The sequence below is a fragment of the Catharus ustulatus genome, chromosome 2 (genome assembly GCF_009819885.2).
Source record: "Catharus ustulatus isolate bCatUst1 chromosome 2, bCatUst1.pri.v2, whole genome shotgun sequence".
Classification (NCBI taxonomy): domain Eukaryota; kingdom Metazoa; phylum Chordata; class Aves; order Passeriformes; family Turdidae; genus Catharus; species Catharus ustulatus.
Window position 1 is genome coordinate 16,054,228 of NC_046222.1, and position 20,951 is coordinate 16,075,178.

General features: G+C 42.4%; 1 protein-coding gene across 3 annotated transcripts; it reads right to left on the reverse strand.

The window, feature by feature from the left end:
* Positions 1 to 267: 267 nt before the first annotated feature.
* LOC117010358 (transforming growth factor beta activator LRRC32-like) lies at positions 268 to 15,992 on the reverse strand. 3 transcript variants are annotated; one of them, XM_033084769.2, is made up of 4 exons: positions 11,152 to 11,404; positions 7,656 to 7,746; positions 2,528 to 3,229; positions 268 to 2,182 (listed from the first exon to the last, which is right to left on the reverse strand). In XM_033084769.2, the coding sequence occupies exons 1-4, from the start codon at positions 11,172 to 11,174 to the stop codon at positions 1,289 to 1,291; spliced, it is 1,710 nt and encodes a 569-aa protein (XP_032940660.1). In that variant the 5' UTR covers positions 11,175 to 11,404; the 3' UTR covers positions 268 to 1,288. The 3 variants fall into 3 exon arrangements, with proteins under 3 accessions (XP_032940660.1, XP_032940650.1, XP_032940640.1); XM_033084759.1 differs by lacking the exon at positions 11,152 to 11,404 and adding an exon at positions 15,940 to 15,992 and having other exon boundaries at positions 268 to 3,229; XM_033084749.1 differs by having other exon boundaries at positions 268 to 3,229; positions 11,152 to 11,453.
* Between the last annotated feature and the right edge of the window lie 4,959 nt (positions 15,993 to 20,951).

Sequence of the window (20,951 nt, forward strand, 5' to 3'; positions counted from 1 at the left end):
TAGACCAGACTGCTCCAAACCCCATCCAATCTGGCCTTGAATACTTCCAGGGATGGGGCAGACACAACTTTTCTGGGCAACCTGTTCCAAATTCTTGCCTACATTTCCAGTACATCTCCTTATTCTCCATTGGTTGTACTCTGTAATATGGAGCAGCTGTATCTGCTTCAGGACCAGAAGGTAAAGATCTAAGGTGGAGCCCAAATACCATAGAAAAATAGGAAGACATTTCTTTCCATCTGTGGAACATTCCAAGCCAGCTTTAATTTATCCACAACCCTGTGCTTTTTACAAAATTCAAAGTTGTTTTTATTGTACAAAATTCCACAATGAAAACCACCAGCCAGTTTCATACATAACTGCTTTAAAAATATAATTATACACCTTTTTTTGTAGTGTGGAAGTTTGGACATTCACTAGCTGGAAGAAACAGAAATGGAGCAGCAATTTGACTCTGAGTTATTTACCTGGACAGGTTTCAGTTTGACCACTCTTTCTCTTATGTGCCTGAATGGACAGTGCTTGGCATTAACAGAAGACCTGATATAGTTCCTTTTCAAAGCCACTGAACCCTGCTAGCAGGTCAGACTCCCACTCACTGTCATGTTCCCTCCAAAAGGGTGAATTTTCTGTGAGAATATGGGATATAACATTTGTCAGTGTCAACTTTTAGCAACACAACAGGCTAGCCATGTTAAACACAGCACAGAATGAGGACCTACAGAACTTTTCTTGCAGTACATTCTCCAGATAATAATATATTTTTGGGGAAAGACAGTAGAAAGACAGATTTGAATAATGGCCCAGGACTGTGTTTTTTATGCATTATTTCAAACTGGTATCTTCAAAACACGTTTTTGCAGTCTAACCTCCCGTGCCTTTAAAAATAGATATACTGTTCTTCTGCATTGAAATGCAACCATATGCAATGATTTTCAGCAGTTTTTCTTAGAAATATAAACATTTCTATTCAATGTTGGCTGGTTGAAATTCATGCTCCAGGATTTTTTTAAAAAAGCTTTCACCCCAGAGATGATTTTCTTCACATTAAACTCAGTTAAATATATATTGCACATTAGGGCCAAATTTCTCCTCTTTGAATGAAACCGTGGATCTGCAAAACATGGCAAATTCTCCTTCCACTCCCTGCAACCCATATCAGTGGTGTAATTCAGGGGCACTTCAAAAGCACTTAAAATCCATATCAAAGATGAGAATTTTACCCTTCATTTCTACACAGTGTCAGTGTAGCACCCAATTTCTTCAGTTTTCAAGGCATTGTGTGTTACTATGCTTTAAACTGATGGGTAAAGTTTCGTCTACGGAAGCAAAAAAATGAACCCACACCAATGATGATCACAGATAAAACCAACACAAGTGTTAATATAATAAGGAAGTTGATTTTCTTCAGATCCTCTTTTTCACAGTCTTCTGGTCTAATGTTCCTGATGTGCATTTCATCCTTGTACCCAAAATTCTGAGTGTGCTGGCACATTAAATACTCCACGTTGGGGATCTGGACATTTTTGTTCTGGATCATTGATGAAAGCCAGATGTTTCCACAGCAGTTGAGTGGGTTCCCGGTGAGATACAAGTTCTTAAGTGAATTTTCTAATGCTAAAATATTGCTGTTCTGTAACGTACTGAACCTGTTGTTCCGTAGGTCCAGAACTTCTAGTGGAGAGTCACTACCCCACTTAGGCAGCCAGCTCAGCTGATTTTCAGAGAGGTTTAAATGTTTAAGGTGACTAAAACAAGGCAAGTCAATATTTAAATCTATCAGTCTATTACCGTACAAATACAAACATTCCAGAGACTTTTCCAGCCCTGATAATGCTTTAAGTTCTATTTTCAGTCCAGGGTTCATGGAGAGGTCCAAGACAACCAGAGGAGTCTTGTAGAAGCTGTATGCTGGTAGGATCTTCAGCATGTTGTCAGCTAGGTACAAGTACTGCAGAGTAGGAGAGCCAACAAATGATACACAACCACTTTCCTCTCCAGCAAGTCTTTGCTTAGCTAATCCTGAGTACATGCTGCAAAGGCTGATATTATTGCTCTGTAGATTAAGCAGTCTAAGGCTAGGAAGATTTGAGAAGATATCAAACTGCAGAGTTTGTAGATAGTTGTTTTGAATATAGAGCTCCTTCAGATTTGACAATACACCAGCATCAAGGAGAAGGTTCTGCAAAACATTGTAGCTCAAGTCAAGGACAGTTAAAGTGATCAATGCACTGTCATAACTTACTGCAAATGCCTGAAGACAGTTTTTACTGAGATTAAGGGTGTGAAGGGACAACATTGATTCAAAGAACTCATCTGGAATGGATTTGATTTCATTATAACTTAAGTCTAAATATACAAGGTGGGATAAATAAAGAGAACTTTTGTTTCTACTTTGCTTCTGATCAAGAAGATGGAAAGAAGCATTTAGCCATTCATTTTTCACATAGTCCATTTTATTATGAGGGGATTCAGCAGTGAGCCGGATTAAATTCTTTGATAAATTCAGAGTTACCAGCTTATTTACCTGAGGGAACACTGGGAAGTGAAACAGTTTGTTTTCACTCAGATCCAAATACCTTAAGCGATATTCATCATCTGATTTTGTGGTGTGGAAGGTCTCAATGCTGTTCCTGCTAAGGTCAAGTATCTCCAGCTGCCTGAGGTTAAAATCAGAGATGCAAGTAATTGAATTCCTTGAGAGATTGAGTTTGGACAGGCTCACTAGAGTCTCAAAAGCACCTTCTTCTATTTCCATGATGATGTTGCTCTGAAGATCTATCTCCACAAGATTGGGAGATCCCTGAAACATCTTTTGTGATATCATTATGATACTGTTGTCTGCCAAGGAAAGATACTGCAGTGCTGGAGCTTCTTTAATAAAATACTCAGCCATCCCATTGTACAGACTGTTGTGGGACAAGTCCAGTATTTCCACCTTGGGTAAGAGTCCAATCCCCTCCGTGCCATTTTGAGCAAGCTCATATAAGTGATTGTTGGCTAAATTTATTTCCAGCAAACTGTTCATGTGTGCGAAGACTCCAGGTGTAATGAAACTTATCTGGTTAGAGCTTAAATCCAGGCACTGAAGGGAAGGGTAAAATGATAATGACATTTCAGGAATGCTTTTAATCAGGTTTCCTGACAGATCTATTTTGTTTACATTTGGATGGAGCTCACGAGGGATTTGGTGGAGGTCTTTGTTGTGGCAAAATGCCTGAGAGTTTGCCTGCCAGAAAAAGAGAGAAAAGGAGTTGTAACATGACAAATGAAAAATGTCTTTGCATTAAATATAAGAAAAATAACATTCAGCATCCAGGCAGACACTGCTTCTGAAACACTGTTCACTTTTTCTGAGCATTTAGACAGAAAGAGCAACAATCCCAATTAGCTTCTCAGCAACTAACAGCACTTATTTCATTTTAAAAAGATTTCTGGCTTCAAATAGTAGAGTTTTATCTGCATGTGACACCTACTAAAAGTTCTCCTGTTTGTACCTTTCTCCTGGACTCATTTGAACAGTCCCAATTTTCTCTGCAATCAAGCACCATTTCCTAATTTTTGTGCTGATGTTTAGTTTTCTCATTTTCATCACTGTATTAGATTTTGCAGGCTCTACTTGCAGTAGTAAGCAGTAGTACTTCAAAGAGCTTCATTCTGTTGGCAATGTGGGTTCCAGAGTAAGGAGGTATAAAAATCCATAAGGATCCTATAGCACAAACCCTGTCTCTCCTCTGCAGCCACATGTTCAAATATGCCTTCCCTTAGCCATGGCTTAGTTAAGCAAGGCAGCTTTAACCAAATAGGGTTGTTCAACAGCTGTGACATTTCTGATGCCAATCCCCAAACCCATTCTGCTTTTATCTTCCATGTTTATCCTTTTCCTAAGGCAACAGTTCCCTTCTACGTGCATGGGGAGCCTTATTAAGCCATCCACACAAGACACCTGTGATACAACACTGAAAACACTAATTATGTAAATTCAGTTTTTGAGAGGGAAAAAGATGCGATGTGCAGTGAGTGTCAGGCCTTTTCAGCCCAATTCTCAGCAACAGGGGGAAAAAAACCCCAAGCATCAAAGTCAAATCCATCTTCTGGATACATCTGTGTTTAATTGCAGCTAGGACTGAGGTCTGTGTCCACAGCAAAATTTGGGGTGTGTGTTCACAGGGAACATTGGAAACATGAACACGAGCATCCTTACATAACCATCCAGTTCCATTTTGTTGTTTCGGACAGTATATAGCAGGGGAAGGGAAGGGGAAGGGCAAGGGCAAGGATTCAGATCCATGGTTCAGAATCCAGATTCTATGACACAAAACTTTTCAGAAATCAAGCAAATATTGAAAGTTAAAAATATTAAAAACCATCTGTTTTATATGAACTTTGAGATGAATGAAGTGGCAGATCTGTTTAGGAAAAGTGGAGCACTAGTCAGCATTTTGTGAATCTCTTTTGCATCATCTTAGTTCTGGAGAGCAAACAAGAATGTGCCAGAGAAAAGCAAGTGCTCATCCAAACTCTAGATGTACACAAGCTGCTCCACAGTGCTTCCTATGACAACTTTTTCTCAATGATCCCAAGTAAATTGACTGTTAAAACCTAAATCCCTTTCTCTTTTCCCTCCAACTCACTCAAATCTCCCTCAGCTAAAAAAAAAATTAGAAAAATAAAGAAGGAGATTTTCTGGCTTTTCCCTGAAAATATTTCTTTCCTGCAAAGTGACTGTACACTTCCTCATTTTGAGTTAAATTATACCAAGAGTTGGCCTTATTTCTCAGGCACAAATAGCAGGGTGGGAATCCTCTTCTTACTCATTTGTGGAAGAGGAAGAAGCCAGGAGGATACAAAAATCCAGAGTGAAAAAGCAGAAACTGCTTTGCATCCTAAGGCAGATGCCAGGTTTCTTCTCACACTTTCAGCCAGATCCCAGCAAGTGCTGAGCAGCCTCCATTGCCCCAGGCACCTAGAATCTTACCGAAGTCCTGGTGCAACTCCTGTCAATGCCAGCAATCTGCTTTTCACTGAGGTTGATGGGGAAGAGGTCAGACACTGTTCTCCATGTATGTTGCATGATTTGGCTTTTAATCTGCATCCACAGAACCCTCCCAGTGATAAAAGGGATTGATAAAATCTATCCTACCCTCTGTCTGCCATTTGTTCCTATAACATTTCCACTCTCATTTTTCTTTTTAAACTTTCCTTCCTTTTCACTGACTATTTTGATCCTCAGTAACTTTATCTTTTTTCTTCTGCACCAAATTTTCTCCCCCAAACTCAAACTATATGAATTTCATTCTCATCAGCAGTAGGAAAAAAAAAGATGAAGCACATCTCTGTGGGATGGAGCAAACAGCATCTGTTTGGTTTATCTCCTCTCCTCTCACCCCTTAGTCCAATGGGTTGGTAGCCTGAGACTGGAAAAGAAGTTTTTGTCAGTCTCATGTTCTGACTTCATCATCTCTGCCAGTGCTGCCATCAATTTGTTTCAAGTCCATTGTCAAGAAGTACTGGAGGGTGAGGACCACTTGGTCCCATTAAGATGCTGGTTAAAAAAAAATGACCCAGCAGTTGAAAAGCTGGACATCATTTGGTTTCTGACTCCAGTTCTTCACTGCTCAGCACTGGGTGGAAGTTTTCAGCCACCTCAGTAAGAGCCCTACAAAGAGGAGTTGGACTCAAGCCTGCCCTTGAGTTCTCCTTTATCAATTCATGAACATTTGAACCAAGAATCTGGGCTGAAGCCATTTGGCACTGACCTGTATTTGTATGGTGATCCTGACTATTCTTAGAAGAGATGAGGTAGAGGCTTAGCTACACAATCAAACCTTAGCATTTTGCCCAGGTACCACACATCAGCTGACCTAGGACATCTGGTTATGCATCTGTCCTTGCATCACCTCAAAGCAAGGTAAAATAGAATTTCCTAAAATCTCTTCCCTTCTATAAATTATTTGAAATGTCCTCCTTTGTCAATTAACATGAATCAGCAAAATCATCTTTCTTTGGGAGGTAAAATATGATACAGTTGAAGCTTTGCCTATCCTTGGGAAATAATGTGAGTTAGGAAGAACATCCTGACATTTGATCTGTTCCTTGTCTCACAAACTGATAGATGTGCTGTAATGGGTATCAGTGCAGTTCACCCCCACGTCAGGGGTCTGGTAGAGACAGCTTACTTCCTAAAATCTCTTGTAAAAGAGTTCAGTTCAGCAACAGAACCATCAGTGGTGACTCAGAAAGTGGCACAGATTTCTGACTCATGCCTCTTCCATGAGATTTGAGATTAAAGTTTCCATTTCTGAGCGTCTGCTATTCTAAAGGTGTCACCACAGGGAAAGTACCACATAAAACAATGAGGCTGTGATGCAGTGCAGGACTGCCAATGGACAGCTAACCAGCTAATCCAGTAGCTCCTTCCTTCTTTGAGCTGTTTGGATCCACACCAAATGCCCAGTGAAGGAAGGCAATCTGCATGGGCATTAGCAATTCTGAGCTGTTGATTTACAGCAGATGAGCATCCCGGCCCCTGACTGCAGCGTGTTTTCTGTCAGGGCTGATTTTATCCCAGCATAGCTGTGTTGTTGGCTTGATGAGAGCAGTTTACAGTGGAGTAGTGCAAGCAAGCATGTGTTTACTTCTCAGCAATCAGCCTGGTCTGTGACCCATCAAGGAACAGGATGAAGCTGCCTGGATTATTGCGTGTCTCATCCAGCCTTCATGTGACTGTGACGTGGGACCCAGGCTGTCCTGTTTACAGTGGCTTCATCAGAGTTCCCTCTCCAGCCAAGGAGCTGAGCTACTCAGTCACCTTCCCAAGATCTTTTTATATATACACTAGGTCTTAATTTTTCTGGAATTCAGGAAGTGCAGCAATATGGCAGGGTGGGCAGGAATGGAATGAGTCCCACAAGGGACATGTGTACAGCTAGCAAATTCTTTTTTCCCTATTTTGGAAATTCTTGAGGATTAGTGCTGAACAACTTCAATGTTCAGGGGGGAAGAAAAGTATTTTTAAACATCCTGGTCAGAAGCACTTGGAGAGGGAAAGGAGAAAGTTCAGCTGCAAATAACATTTATAATATTGTACCAGGTGCTTGCAAAAATCCAGGGAGAAGATTTTGTACTTGTGCAAGAATCTTTGTCATTTTTCTTTGCTCCAGCAGCAGTCAGGTACAACTTCCCTGGCAGAAGTGCTGTGTCAGGGCAGAGGAGGTCAGTCTACTTGTTATTACCAAAGAGCTGGTATAGAAGTATTTCACAGAAGATGCTCTAATTAAAACACAAAGAACAACTGATATAAAGAAGTTGATTTTAAGTCTGTTCTTTCTCTGTCTCAGCCACACAAACCCTGTGCAATCTTAGGGAAATCCAGTCAAATTTCTTTTAACCAGCTCATCTTTAGGAAAACTGAGATGATGACCCATCTTTGCCTGCCTCTCCTCCTCTCCCTTCCCCTTTGCTGTCACTACAAAAAGGACACAGCCTAGTGACAGACTGCTAAGCACCCCCTAAAGCTGCAAGTGCCACCTCTGCCATCACAGGAAGCCTGGTCCTTGGGGTTTCCCTTCTCAGAGACTTGTGCAGTGCCGGTAACAAGGGGATCCCAACCTCACTCAGGATCTCAAGGGGCCTAAGTAGAGAGACAGCCTTACCATTTCACAGGGTGTCCCCTCTGAGAGTTGATAGTTAGAGGTTTCTTTTTTCACCACTGCCAGGAAGAAGATGATGTACAGTTTCATGGCTCTGCGGGTAAAAATAATTACAGTTAGATTTCATATGGGACACAGTGGTCAACACATGCAAAAGTTGGCACCAGGTCATCATCTAACATGGAGAAGAACACGAGCAGTACAATAAATTAAGCCATCTCTGACCATACAGCACCAGTGACCCACCTGTGTAGCCTTGCATCCCTTTCAACCTGATGGAAAGAGATCTATATGAGGATTGAAAGGAAAGTCCAAGGCATTTCATGGGTTTTTCCCAGTGTGATTTCAGCTGCTGCCTAAATGGACACTCAACAAAGTCCAGATGTTCAAGCTGGGCAGGGTGTCTGGCATCATGGAGAAAGAAAACTACTGAAGACTGAATTATCTTCACACTCCCTATAGACACAGCACAGATGCTTTCAACTGGGCTGAAGTTTTGGGTGCCATGTCCTGAGCAAAGCCAATGAGGGCCACTCAGAAACAACCAGAAGTGGAACAGTTTTCTTTTCCATCCACAACATTTTTTACTCCTCTTATCCCAGAGTGTCAAAGAGCTTTTACATGTACATCCTTGTTGAGTTAAAGCAAACAGCTTAAGGAGTGAACTGAGATTTTTCATTTTACACATTCCAGGTACAGACAGGCTTTTAAATACATTTGACAGGAGATCATAGAACCATATGTTCCACAGAATCACAGAATATGTAAAGCTGGAAGGAGCCCACAAAGATAATTGGGTCCAGCACCTCGTTCTGCACAACACCATCCCCAAGAGTCACACCCTGTGTCCAGGAGTGTTGTCCAAATGCTTCTCCAACTGTCTCAGGCTTGGGTTGGAAGGGACCTTTAAAAGTCAATCCCCCTGCCATGGACAAGGATAGATACCTTACAAAGAGACAGATATAAAATAGAATGGATTTGTGTGAAACAGAGAATTCACAAGAGTTTAACTGTTTGAAAAGCGCTCCATAAAAGAGCACAGAACTGCAAAAGGAGCAAACAGCACTGGGAGGCCTGTCACTGGAAAATGGTGGAAAATGGAACCAAAGCCAAAGGCAAGCATTCCTGCTTCAAACAGCTCCAAATGCAACCCCAACCCCATGCACAACCCACTGGCATCAATGTACTGTTGCTCAGTGGCTTCCACCCACAGAGCATTGAAAAGCTGGAAACAAAAGAGCTCGGATCATTCTCAGCTGATGGAGATCCCTCTGCTTAGTCACTTTGAAGGCCCTTCACAGCACTGACAATCTCTGAACATCAATGCCAACAAGTTTCTGATGGGAATCTGCCCATTTCTCCCCTTCCCAACCAGAGAGCACAGCTGTGTGCTAGGACCAGAGAAACTGGGCAGGATTAGACCACAGATACTCTGTGTACAGTTTGCATATTCCTTCCATTTCACAAGAAAACCCCAGTGATGGAAGATGTTCTGTGACCCCAAGGTGAAAGAAGGGGTCTCAGTAATGGGATCAGAAGTGTGTTCCCCCCTGTTAAAACCAACCCAATGATGTTAATTCTCTACCATTGAATCAGTGTTTTCAAAACACGCTGAAATCATCTGAAGGAAGGAGGAATTGTAGATATCACCATCTATAATGTTTCTGTTGTCCCCCTCTGATCTTCATTCTCCATGCTTAGAGCATCTGGGACCTCCTTTAAGGAGGAGAAATCTGTTTTTATAATTTATTAGTTTGCTGAGGTGGTGATAAAAGACGAACATCCCAATTATTACAATGCTTTTCTCCAAGCCCTCAAAGGGAAATCCTTTCTGTTAAGATGCAATGAATTAAGCTGAGGATATTAACCACAACAGGGCACCACCCTAAGGCACAGCACGTGGCCCATGTGCTCTGCAATGTCTTCCCTTGTCACACTGTCAGTGCAAAGAAAGGTCTCTTTTCCTCTTAAATAATAAACCTGATACAATCCTGGGTCTTAACATACTTTGTAACTTCCTAAATTTTAGGGTTTATAAAGCAAATGGAAAATTGATGTATTTGAAGACAAAAAAAAATTGATGTAATGCTTTTCTGTGTAAGGCAAATCTGTAATAAGCAAGGATGCTGTGCCTCAAGGTGTTCCTAAGGTGGCTGTCACATCCTGAAGCTCATCAAGGATGTGGTGGTCTCTTCCAGCATAGAACAACATAGACTCAGTCCTCACAGAACCATTTAGTTTGGAAAAGCCCTCTAAGACCATCAACTCCAACTGTTCTCCCAGCACTGCCACGGCCACAACTGTCCCCAGGTGCCACATCCACAAGTCTGTTAAACCCCTACAGGGATGGGCTCTCCACCACTGCCCTGGGCAGCCTGTGCAGTGCTTAAAAGCCATTGTGGTGAATAATTTTTTCCTAATATCCCAACTGAACCTCCCCTGGCACAACCTGAAGCTACTTCCTCTTGACCTGTCATGGTACAGCCCAACCTCCTTGCTCGTGGAGATTCCCTTCCTAGGAGAGTTTCCAGTTCAGCTGTCCAGCTGAGGAGCTTTTCCTGCCCAGTTTTTCTCTGAGCAGCCTTGAGATCCTTCTCAGCAACCTCTAGTGTCACACATCAGTGCATCCCCATCTTTTCCACCCTCTGGGCAGGTCTCAGCATCCCCTCACCCTCTCCCAGTGCCAAGCTCAGGTTTACAGGACGCCCATTCCCTTGGTGTGAGAAAGGACATGTACTGACACTGAACTCTTCCTGCTGTCTATCCACAGCTTATAAAAACAGTTTGGGAGCAGTAGCAACAACTCGACTTAAAGGAGCTTTTACTGATCTGAGGCTTTCCCAGAGTTGAATCAGCTTCATGATCAGTGCCAGTTTGCTCCCACTGGAAGCTGTGATAGAAACCCCAGCACAACTTCAGAGCAGGACTGAGCTCTGAAACCCTGGATATTTAAATCCACAGCTTTCCATCACAGCACTTCAAAATTATCTGGTGCCAATCCCAGCTGAAAAATACAGGTGGTTTAAGACAATATAATCTCCAAGGAGTATTAGTAAGTCAGTCAAATAATTCTAGAAAAAATGTACCCTAATCATGACAGCATATCCACTTTAAAAACACGAAAGGCAGAGAAAGCAGAGAAGACCAGGAATTTGCCCCAATACAGATTTCAAACCATGGAATAACAACAATTTATTCCCAGTTTTCTCTTCAGAACAATGTTTGCCTCCATTTCTATCACAATATTAATCCTGAAATTACTTCATAGATGATGTTTGCAGCTAATAAAAGCAGCACTTTCCAGATTTCTCCCAAACATAATTTTTGTTACTGCTCAGACAATTAACGGAGATGCTTTCCTGTGCCAAGGAAAGTTAAATACAAGAGAACACACAGAATACAAATTACACTCCCCAGGGTCTGATCCTTTTCCATATAAGACTCTTTCCTGTTAAGTTAGAGCCTTCAGGGGTAAAAAGAGTAACTAGTTCACATTTACCTTGTTTCAAGGGCTTCTTGCATCCCCAAACACTGCTTATCATCTCTTTAAAAAGCATATCCAGCTCTTCAAAATCAGTTCAGTCCTGGTATCAATGCAATTATTCTTCAGCTTCATGTTCACCCATTCAGGACACCTAGAGGCTCACTCATAACTTCAGAATGAAGGCGTTTTCAGGGAAATAACCTTATTTGGAACAGTGTGTGCTTTAAATTATGTTGCTTGTCTTCCTCTCCACTCCTCCCCGGGCTCTTGCTGGGTCCTTGCCACCGCTGTGCTCTGAATGGAGTCAGCTACTGTGTGACATCCTGAAGCCCTTCCTTGGGGCAGGCATTGAGAAACAGGGGGGGGTTTTGCCAGAGGAACTGTCAGGATCGGGCTGTGGGTTTGCTCAGGAGAATTAGTAACTTATTGGCGATGCCTTTGTTTGGCTGTGTGCGTGGGGCATGGCACGTGTGTTTATTTTGGGTTTTTGTGTCCACAAATTACATTCCTGGAGGGTTGTAGCCTCCTGCACCTAAATTTCTCTCTGCATCTTTAGAAAAGTAGTGCTTGAGGATTAAATGTTTAAAATTCATGGCTGATAAATATAAACCCCAGAATCTGGAAACCGGTTCCGGAAGAAATAACTTTTCTTTTTGCAGTCATCCTACTAATGAGAGTGTGACTGCAGTCTGCTGGCAGGATAGGGGTCCATTGATGGATTTTCATGGCATGAGGCAGGAATTAGGGATAAAGGCTCCATAAAGGCATTTTCAGATGAACTGGTGAATTTTTGGCTGTAAGTACATAGAGCTGAATATACAGGATCCACTGGGAAGAATTCCTACTGCAAAGGAGTGCTTTTGTCATGAAGAAGATGATTTCAAAATACCCATGTTCTGCTTCTTATTTATTATTTTGTGCTGCCCTCTAGAGCTGGAGCAGCTGGTTTCCTCGTTTCCTTTTGCTAATTAAGTCCTGCTTCAGGAAAACCCACATCTACATAGATTTCCCTGCTCTTTTCTCACAGAGACACAAGCCTGAACTGCCACAACACAGTTTTCCTGTGGCTGAAATAATAAACCAAAGAGCTGGGCTCCTGGTTTGCTTGGTAATTCACCCTGAAATGAGAGGTATAAATCACTTATTATAGACTCTCAGAATGGTTTGGATCGGAAAGGACCTTAAAGTTCATCTAGTTCCAGCCCCCCTGCCATGGACAGGGACACCTTTCACTAGACCAGGTTGCTTGTCTGGCTATAAAAATAGTATGACAAGGTGACAGGGGAGGGCATGATTAGGTACAATGGATAGAAGAATGCACATTAAGCTCTCAGGAGAATTGTCCACCAGTGAGATTATCACAACCTCAGAGAAGTTTCACTTGACTGGGCTCTCATCCCATCATCAGTTTTGATCACCTTCCCCCAAGCATGTCGTGTCTTCAGCTCCATTTTGCAGTGCTGTTTTTCATTTCATCCCTTTCACATGCTCCCTGGAGTCAAGCTCTCCATCTGCAATCCCCTTGGGGTGAGCAGGAAAGTCATCTTGAAACTGGGGACCATTGTTATATCCAGAGATTTAAATATCTTTTGGATGCTCTGGGTTTAGAGTTTGCCTCGTCAGCAGTGTGCAATAGCACTCCAAAAGCACAGACACCTTTGCAAGGCAAACCTCAAATACTGGAGGTCTCCAAAGAAAATAAATGCTTCTTTCTTTTTTTTAAATAGGATATTTTGATCTGATCTGGAGTACAAATATCATGCCTCTAATTAAGAGCAGCAAGTAACCAGATGATGGCAGTTTCAAATTTTTGTACACCTGGATGTTCAGAGCACTTTGTGAAGTTTGGATTTACAAGGATAAAAATAACATGAGTTTTGTGCATTTTAAAGAGCCAGCTCTGTTCCTTAAGCTGTTTTGTTGAGTAACCAGGTAGCTGTGCCAGCTGAACTGTAAAGAGCCTGGAGAGAAACAAATGCCAAAGCAGGAGGGAAGGGCATGCACTGATTCTACTGCTCAGGGCTTTGCTTCAATAAACCACACTCTCAGAGGATACCAGCTGCAGTGGAAAAGATCAGAGCTGTCCTTGCCACCTTTGTCCTTTCCCAAAGGGGATCTGGCAGCAAACAGTGTCAGACACCAAAGCATTTGGCTGATTTCACAAATTTTCAATATTTTTGGCTTTGAGCTACTCAACAATTTACATCTTAAAGTGGTGTTGAAACATTAGCATGGTATGGGCTTGGTAAGACACTTCTGCAGAGCAAGTGTCACCTGACAGAGACTGGGTCATAGAGTCAGAGAATGGCCCAATTTGAAAGGGACCCTGAAGATAATCCAACACCTTCCACTAGACCAGGTTGCTCAAAGCCCCAGCCATCCTCATCCCCATCACACAGATGAGTCAAGCTTTTTTGCCCCCAAAATAGCAAGGGCTGTCCCATCCCAACAATGCCAAAGGGTTTGCACCTGCAACTCTGTGCAATCCTGATTTTCCAGAGGTGTCTCAGCAGTCACTTCCTACTCAGTTTCTGTCAATGGAATTTCATCCTCTGTCACCTGAAGTGAAGGACACTTATCAGCCCTCTCCTCTCCTCCAAATCCTTTCCCCAGCATGGCCCAGAGCAAGAAGGAAAAGCAAATCCTAGCTGCTGGCTCTTACCAGTCAGTCTGTAAATTGCTGCAGGTTCCCAAGGGTTTCAGAGGAACAAAAAAAGTCTTGAGTCTCCAGACCTTTTGGAGCCAGTCCATCCATAATGATGCTGCTTTCTAAGGCACTGCTTTTGAGTCCCGTGTCAAGCTCTATGAATCAAACTCTCTAGAGAAGTAAATAAAACAAGTTCCTGCCTTAGAAAGTGTGTCTCAACTGTGAATGCAGGAGGGGACTAGTCTTGCTCCCTTTTGGCTGGAATAGCTCTCTGGTGATTCATCCCATGGGGAGTTGGAGACAACATTAATATTAACCCTATTGAAAAGAATAGCCAATGCCATCCCGAGCCACAGACTGTGAGAAGGAGGCACAGCTTCAGCTCCTGACACTCTACAACATCTCCAGAAGCTGGTTCTCCTGGTTTATTTTGCTCCTGCAAGCTGCACTGTGCTTGGCATCTCACAGGAAGATGCTGCCCCAATCTTTCTGATGTCAAGCCCACAGACCAAAGCAGACTCCTCCATCTCTTGCAAACCCAACAAGGCTTTTCTCCTGCCTTTTGAAGCTGCTGTCTTCCTTCCTTCTCTTTCTGTCCTCTCTCCATGTGCATCTTTAACAGATATTCAGCCAACAGCATTTCCCCACCAAAAATTAACATTTCCAATTATTGAGGTTTTAGCCAGGTTCTCTATTTTATTCACCCTTTTTCCTCCTAATCTCTCCAGGAAGGAAAATGCAAATGAACAAGAACTGAATGAAACCCACAAGCTTGGAGAATTTGTGAATGAGGGGATGGGCAAAGGGACAGAGGGAGATGGGAAAATGAAAACTCTTACATCAGCAGAACGGGACATGTACTGACATTTGCAGATTAAACTATCTAAGCATGAAATACTGTCTCTGGAGAACAAAGTTCAGGAACCAAACCAGAATATTTTCTTACCAGCTTATAAAATAAGCTTTTAATTCAGCAATATTATTTTTTATAGGCAGTGGGGTCAGTATTTGGTAAAAGGTGTACTCATTTTATAAGATGCAGTAAGAGACAAAATGAGGTGAGGAAAATTATTTCTGATAGATTTGATTTATATAATACTGATATCCATCCTTGAATCCACCCATCATTGTATTAGTAAAAGGCCAAGCATTGATACAGTCACTAAGATGTAATTATCTGCTTTAAAAAGGCATGATAGGTTGTAAGTTTTTATTCTTGAAAACTGTAGAATTTCAGAGTTTATTTTAAAGTATAGATTAATATATCTTAGTTTAAAAAAAAAAAAATTATCACTGTTGTGCATAGCCAAATTATTGCTTCTATTTAAGGGAAGCATATTTGTCTTTTATCAAAAATACTTTTATCCAAATTACAACTGGGCTTAGCCCTAGAAAACTTTCTGTGATTTTTATATAAACTATGATTTGCTAAAACTTTACTACTTCCAAATATTGCCTAAACATCCATTCTCATGATGACAGCCCAGATGCAGCAAAGCTATCTCAGTCATCATTCACCCAAGGTGACATTCAAGCTGTCAGGACCTTAAGGGCAGCAAGATAACCCTGCCATTTCACACCTCCTGCTCCAACAGGGACAGCTCAATGACAGCACTGACCGGAAGAACAGACAAGCCAAACATTTTACCTATTTTACTCTGGGACTGTGTGACTTGCCCAAAGCTATATTAGGATTCAGTGTTGGAAAGCTGGGTGAGTGGCATTTAATTAGTGTACAATGATGATCTCTGCAGCACTCCTAGTTCAGAAGGCTATAATGCAGTAATACCATAAATAGACTGAAGTCCTGGGAAGAATAAAAAAAACCAACACAGAGAATAATAACAAATACGGTATATGACAACTGTACTGTTATAAACTAACCAGTGTCTCCTTAACATAAATGATCTAACTCACATAGTGCAAGTCCCTGATGGATTAAATATATAACTGAGTGGATAGAGCCATCTACACAGCATGTTTAGCCAGTTCCTCAGCCTATTCATAAACACAGAACATTTTATTTATATAGTAACCTTCCTCATCTGTGTTAGTTTCAAAGGCTGCACCTCAAAGTCACCAGAGCCCTCACCTCTCCCACAGTTGAAAGTGCAACTTTCCAGCAGGCTCCCGGGTTCACACACATCTCCACATACCTGCTCAGTGGCTGGAGGAGGAGGTTTTGTCTCTGCTTGCAGCTTTTTTTTTCCCCGACTCTCCCAGCAGCCGTTCCAGCACAAGCCGAGGAAGAGTTTCCTTGGGGAAGTCGTACCTCTGTTGCATGCCAGCTGACTAAAACTCTGCGAGCGCCAAGAGAAGTTTGAAGTCACAGGGAAAAAAAAAAACTCCCCATAGACTAGTCCTTGAATTCATTCCTTTGCAGTCATAAGCTCTTATATATTCCCAGGCTCCCCAGAGCACGTGAATACATACCTCCGTAATACTTTTAAAATGTGTGTGTCCTCTGAGCTTCTCTTTATTTTCCATTTTTTTCATTCAGCCTTTGCTTATTTCCTGCAGTTTCTCAGCTGGTAATTATGCTCCTCTCGTACTGACACATGAAACAGTCTGTGAATACCACAAAAAATCTCCTCCACAGGCTTTGGGGACACGTGCTTGTCTCTGAAGTCATCCGTGCCTGTCCCACAGCTGTCAGCCTGGAGATTCTCAGGGGTTGGGATAAATCAGGGCACTGAGCTCGCTGCAAACCTTACATTTCAAGTCCATGCAGGATAGAGGGTGCAGGGAAAGGGTATATGGGAGTAGGACAAACACATCATGTTTGGTGTCCCAACAGGTCATTTGTGTCTTCATGGCACAGCAGTGGGATGGCTGGACACAGCCTTGGGGGAAAGATAAATTCAATTTAATGCTTGAATGGGTAATAACATAAATACCTTCTAAAAAGGGCTGTGGGATGAATTTTGATTCTTTTACTTTGGGTGTGAAGCTCCCCTTTATTTCAGATGCAATGCTTTTCTGTAAGTTGCTGGGGGACATGCATATTTTCTGTGTTGTCTTCTGGGCAGGTATTCACTGGCTCTGCGTGTTTGCTTGCAGCACTGTAAACCTCTGTCAGGGTTTTGCTAGCTCTTCAGTGGATGTCTTAGCACCAAACTGAGTCTTGGCTTCTCCAGCCAGGCTAAGACCTCCCCTGGACCCCCAGCTGGGGAGTTGCCACCAGGGATCAAAGAAAACATCCCAGGGACCACTGGAAACCCCCCACCTTGCACGTACAGCGAACATCTCAACTGAGTGATCTCCCTCATAGGAGAGGTTTTCCTTCAGCATCAAGTGTTTTATCCCCTTTTCACTTGGATATGCAACAATGGCCAAGAATTTTCACCAAAAAAAAAAAAAATTAAAAAAAAAAATAAAGAGAGACACATGCTGGCTACCTTCTTCCAGACATCATCAATTCTGTCCCACTCTCCTGGATCTGCTTATTAAAATCAGCTGAAAGCTACATCCTTCAATACCATGTGCCAAACAGCTTTGTGAATTCTGCTAAACATTTGCAGGCTCCAGCTTTTGCTTCTCTGCAACAAGGTTTGTTCTCTGTAGCACACCAGCTCCTCTGAGTCATTTACCTCAGAACTGCATCCTACTTGGGAGATTCAAGACAAAAACATCAACAGATGTGAAAAATGTAGTTTGTTAAATATTTCAGTCAATATACTTTGCTCATGTTGTTGCAATAACATTGCAATAAGACAAATCAACTTAATAGCAACATGTACATAATGATAGCAAAGGAAACAATAATGGTTTTATTATTGCCTTGGCTATTGCCTATGTATACAGGTGTAGCTGTATATGCATGGTTGTGGTTGTGGTGGTTGTTGTTGTTGTGGTTGTTGTTGTTATGGGCCAAACTCACCTCATAGCCCATAATAGCTTATTTGGACGGATTGACAGAGGGAGTCAAGGAAAAAGCATATATTGGAGGGAACAATCTGGTTTGGTTGGGAAGGGTGCCCATGAGGGAACTAACTTCAATGTGGTCAATTTGAGGAGCCAGGTTATCTGACACCATTGATGTACCCATGCATACTCCATGAAAGGACCTGAGGTCTCTAGGAAGTCACCACACCCTGCAGACTTGTAGGATCTTGCCTCTGAAACTGCTTGGAAGCAACAATATCTGCTGGTACCTGCCATGCACAAATCCCACATTCCTCTGTACCAGGGCAGCAGGAGGTGACAATTGGCAAACACCACTTCAAAACAAAAAGTCCACAGGTCATTGCTGGTCACGAAGTCTTCACCATCTCCCCACCCTCCAAGTCTCATGAGATTCCCACTACTCCATAGATGAGCTGAACAGGCCTGGTTGGTGGGGTTGGCATGAAGACAAGCAGAAGTGCATGAACAGAAAGCGAAATTTCCAACTGCTGAGATGCTCCAAGACACCACTGCCACTATAAGTATCATTATATTGAACTGATGTTAGCCCAGCTGTTTTCTAGAAATTACATTAAAAAGGGAAAAAAATAAGAAGGAAAATTAGACAAAAGAAAGAAGACGAGAAGAAAAGAACCGGCAGTTTTAATCACCTGCAAAAGATTAGAGGTTGACCATGTGCTCACCTCACACTTAAAATAGGTTCTATCATGTCAACAGGATGCCCAACTCTAATTATAATTATATTTCCCAAGACTAAACAAAGTTTAATATTTATGCTCCATTTCCTCCTGCTCTGATTATAGCTTGTTCTTTAAAAAAAAAACAAACATGAGGAACAAGAGGTCCAAGAGCTTTGCTGTGGCCCCATTTTCTATTCCTGATGGTGTTGAAGGAAGTTTGACACTGGGAATATGATGATGCCTCACATGCTAGGATTTTGGCTTGTCTTGGTGCTGATGCTGGTGGTGAGCAGCACACAGGAGTTGTCCTGGCCAGCTGTGACTCCTGTCCCATATCAGACTCATCATATGGTGCCTCAGGTTCTGTGTCTTCAGCTGAACTCAAAGAAGAAGCTGCTCTTGGCATCTCCCTGGACTAGGCTTGGCTCAGTCCGCTGTGGTCCTAGCCATAATTTTCCTTAGGTCCACCTCACCTCAGGCCTTGAAGACATCGGCCTTGCAAGATGCAGACAGTTCCACACACAACTACAAAACAGACATACCTTGGCTACCTCCAAATCAGCTACCAGTGACCCAAGTAGAATTCATCCCAAAAGCAGATGTATGTTCAGTTCTCCTGGACACTTCACACTTACCCAGCCAGATGTGACCAGTATGAAGCAGTCAGCTGCACCCATGCTATGAATCAGTGATTTGAAGGATGAGCACAGTCCTGGGCATAGTCCCTGGCTCATCATATCACTCTTAGGTGACAGGGTCCCCAGGCACTGTTTGATGCCCTGGCAGGCAATGACAAAAAATTGAGCAAGAATGCAAAGTTCACAGTGCTTGAGAGGTTTGTGGAGTGCTTTGGAATGTTGTACATCACTTGGAATAGCACATATTGTGAAAACTCCTGGTTTTCACTGCAAGGTAAGGATGAGGTGGCTTTGGTGATAAGGGTCTTCTGCAGTCTGAGAGACCACAGAAGATAATACAAATAAATTGAGACTGAAACATCTCCCCAAATGTGGGGGTTGCTGGACCATGCTGCAGTAAGGCAGTAAGGGAAAAGGGAGAGGAAAAACATGTGGGCAAAACTTCCAGACAAGTAAACTCATACCACAGGAGTTTCTGAGTCTCATCATTTTTGGGCAGTTGAAATGGGGCAAATGGAATTTGCGTGTGAATTGTGAGGGGCCAAAACTGTCTCCAGGGCCCTCTGGTTTTATTTTCCATCCCCTGTGGACCTCAGACTTACACCACTGCCCAGTAAGACTTTGAGGTATGGCTTGCAAGCAGAGTTGCCAGGTGTGTATCTCAAGAAGGTGGAAATAAAGACAGAGAGCTCCTGTCTCACTTGCACTTGCCTGCCAGCTCAGATGGTTGGAGGCAGCCTGCATCCAACCCAGATTTCAGGTGTTTCTGTCCACTACTATCTGCCCATCACTTCTTCTGCCCGCTGTTATCTCCAGGGACATCTTCTAGCCTGTTTGAGCATTCCAAAGCTTAATCAGCAGGTTCTGGAAACTGTGCTCCACAGGACAAACCTGGTTTATCTTGAAATGCACATCAGATGAGACTGATATGGTTTGTATTGCAAATATTTCTCATAACTCTGCTCTTCCACTGCCATAGCAGGAGGACCTATGAATCAGGTGGTGCCAAACAAGCAGCAGAAGAGTTTTCTCTGTTGTCTGTGCTAATGGGGTTAAACATCATGTTTCACTCTAAACCTCCTGCTCCATTTAAAGAGTAAAATGTTCTTCCTTCTCTAGGTTTCCTTTTGGGTGGGGGAATGAATGTCATTCATGGCTGGCATTTTCAGTCCCTGCTATTGACTCAGACATTATGAAAATCAGTTTAAACTACCAAACACCATCAATGTTCCCTTTTTGCTGCCCCACCTTTCCACCTCTTTATTTTGGTTAGGTGATGTCTTACTCCAGGGACGCTATAATGAAATTATTACTGTCATTTTGTGTACAAGGCCTTGAAGATGATGATGACACAGGTAATTTTCAGATCCTGGAGAAAATTATTTCACCACACTGTTTGAGAGTGTGATTTTTTGATGTCAGTTTTTTTATCCAAGTGCTGAAAAGACATTTGTAATCATAATCCTAGGGAGAGAAGAAATTGGTTAGAAATGCTCTATTTTTGTCATGTTCCTTAAACCCTTTGATCCTTCCCATAACAAGCCCTTGTTCCATCACTATGTCATCATTTTTTTTATAGCTCACAGGTGTGTTATTTCCAAAATGCCTCTGCTTCCTGCACAGTGAGCTAGCTTTTCTCAAATAATATAACTTCCACCCTCAGTGACATACTTTGGATTTTTTTTCCATGAAGGAAATTATTGAAACCCCGACTTAAACCCTGAGGATGGTCCTTGCTGTGCAGACAGTCTGTAATGGTAGTACCTGTGTGCACTGCTTCAGGTAGAACATACTGCAGGAGGAGAAATCACCATCAACTGATGCCCTGGCGGGGCTACCTAGAACAGAGGCTAGACAAGATTAAGAGAATGAAAAGTAGGTATTTATTAAAGGCACACCTTGGGTGTAAACAGGTACACCTTGGGCAGTAAAAAGCCTCTGAGA

Excerpts from the sequence above, each read along its gene's own strand:
- LOC117010358 (XM_033084749.1), bottom strand. The coding sequence starts at position 11,174 with ATGCAAGAAGCCCTTGAAACAAG. Across the intron at positions 7,747-11,151 it reads CAAGAAGCCCTTGAAACAAG|AGCCATGAAACTGTACATCA; the intron begins GTAAATGTGAAC and ends TTTTACCCGCAG. Across the intron at positions 3,230-7,655 it reads AGGGGACACCCTGTGAAATG|GCAAACTCTCAGGCATTTTG; the intron begins GTAAGGCTGTCT and ends TTTTTCTGGCAG.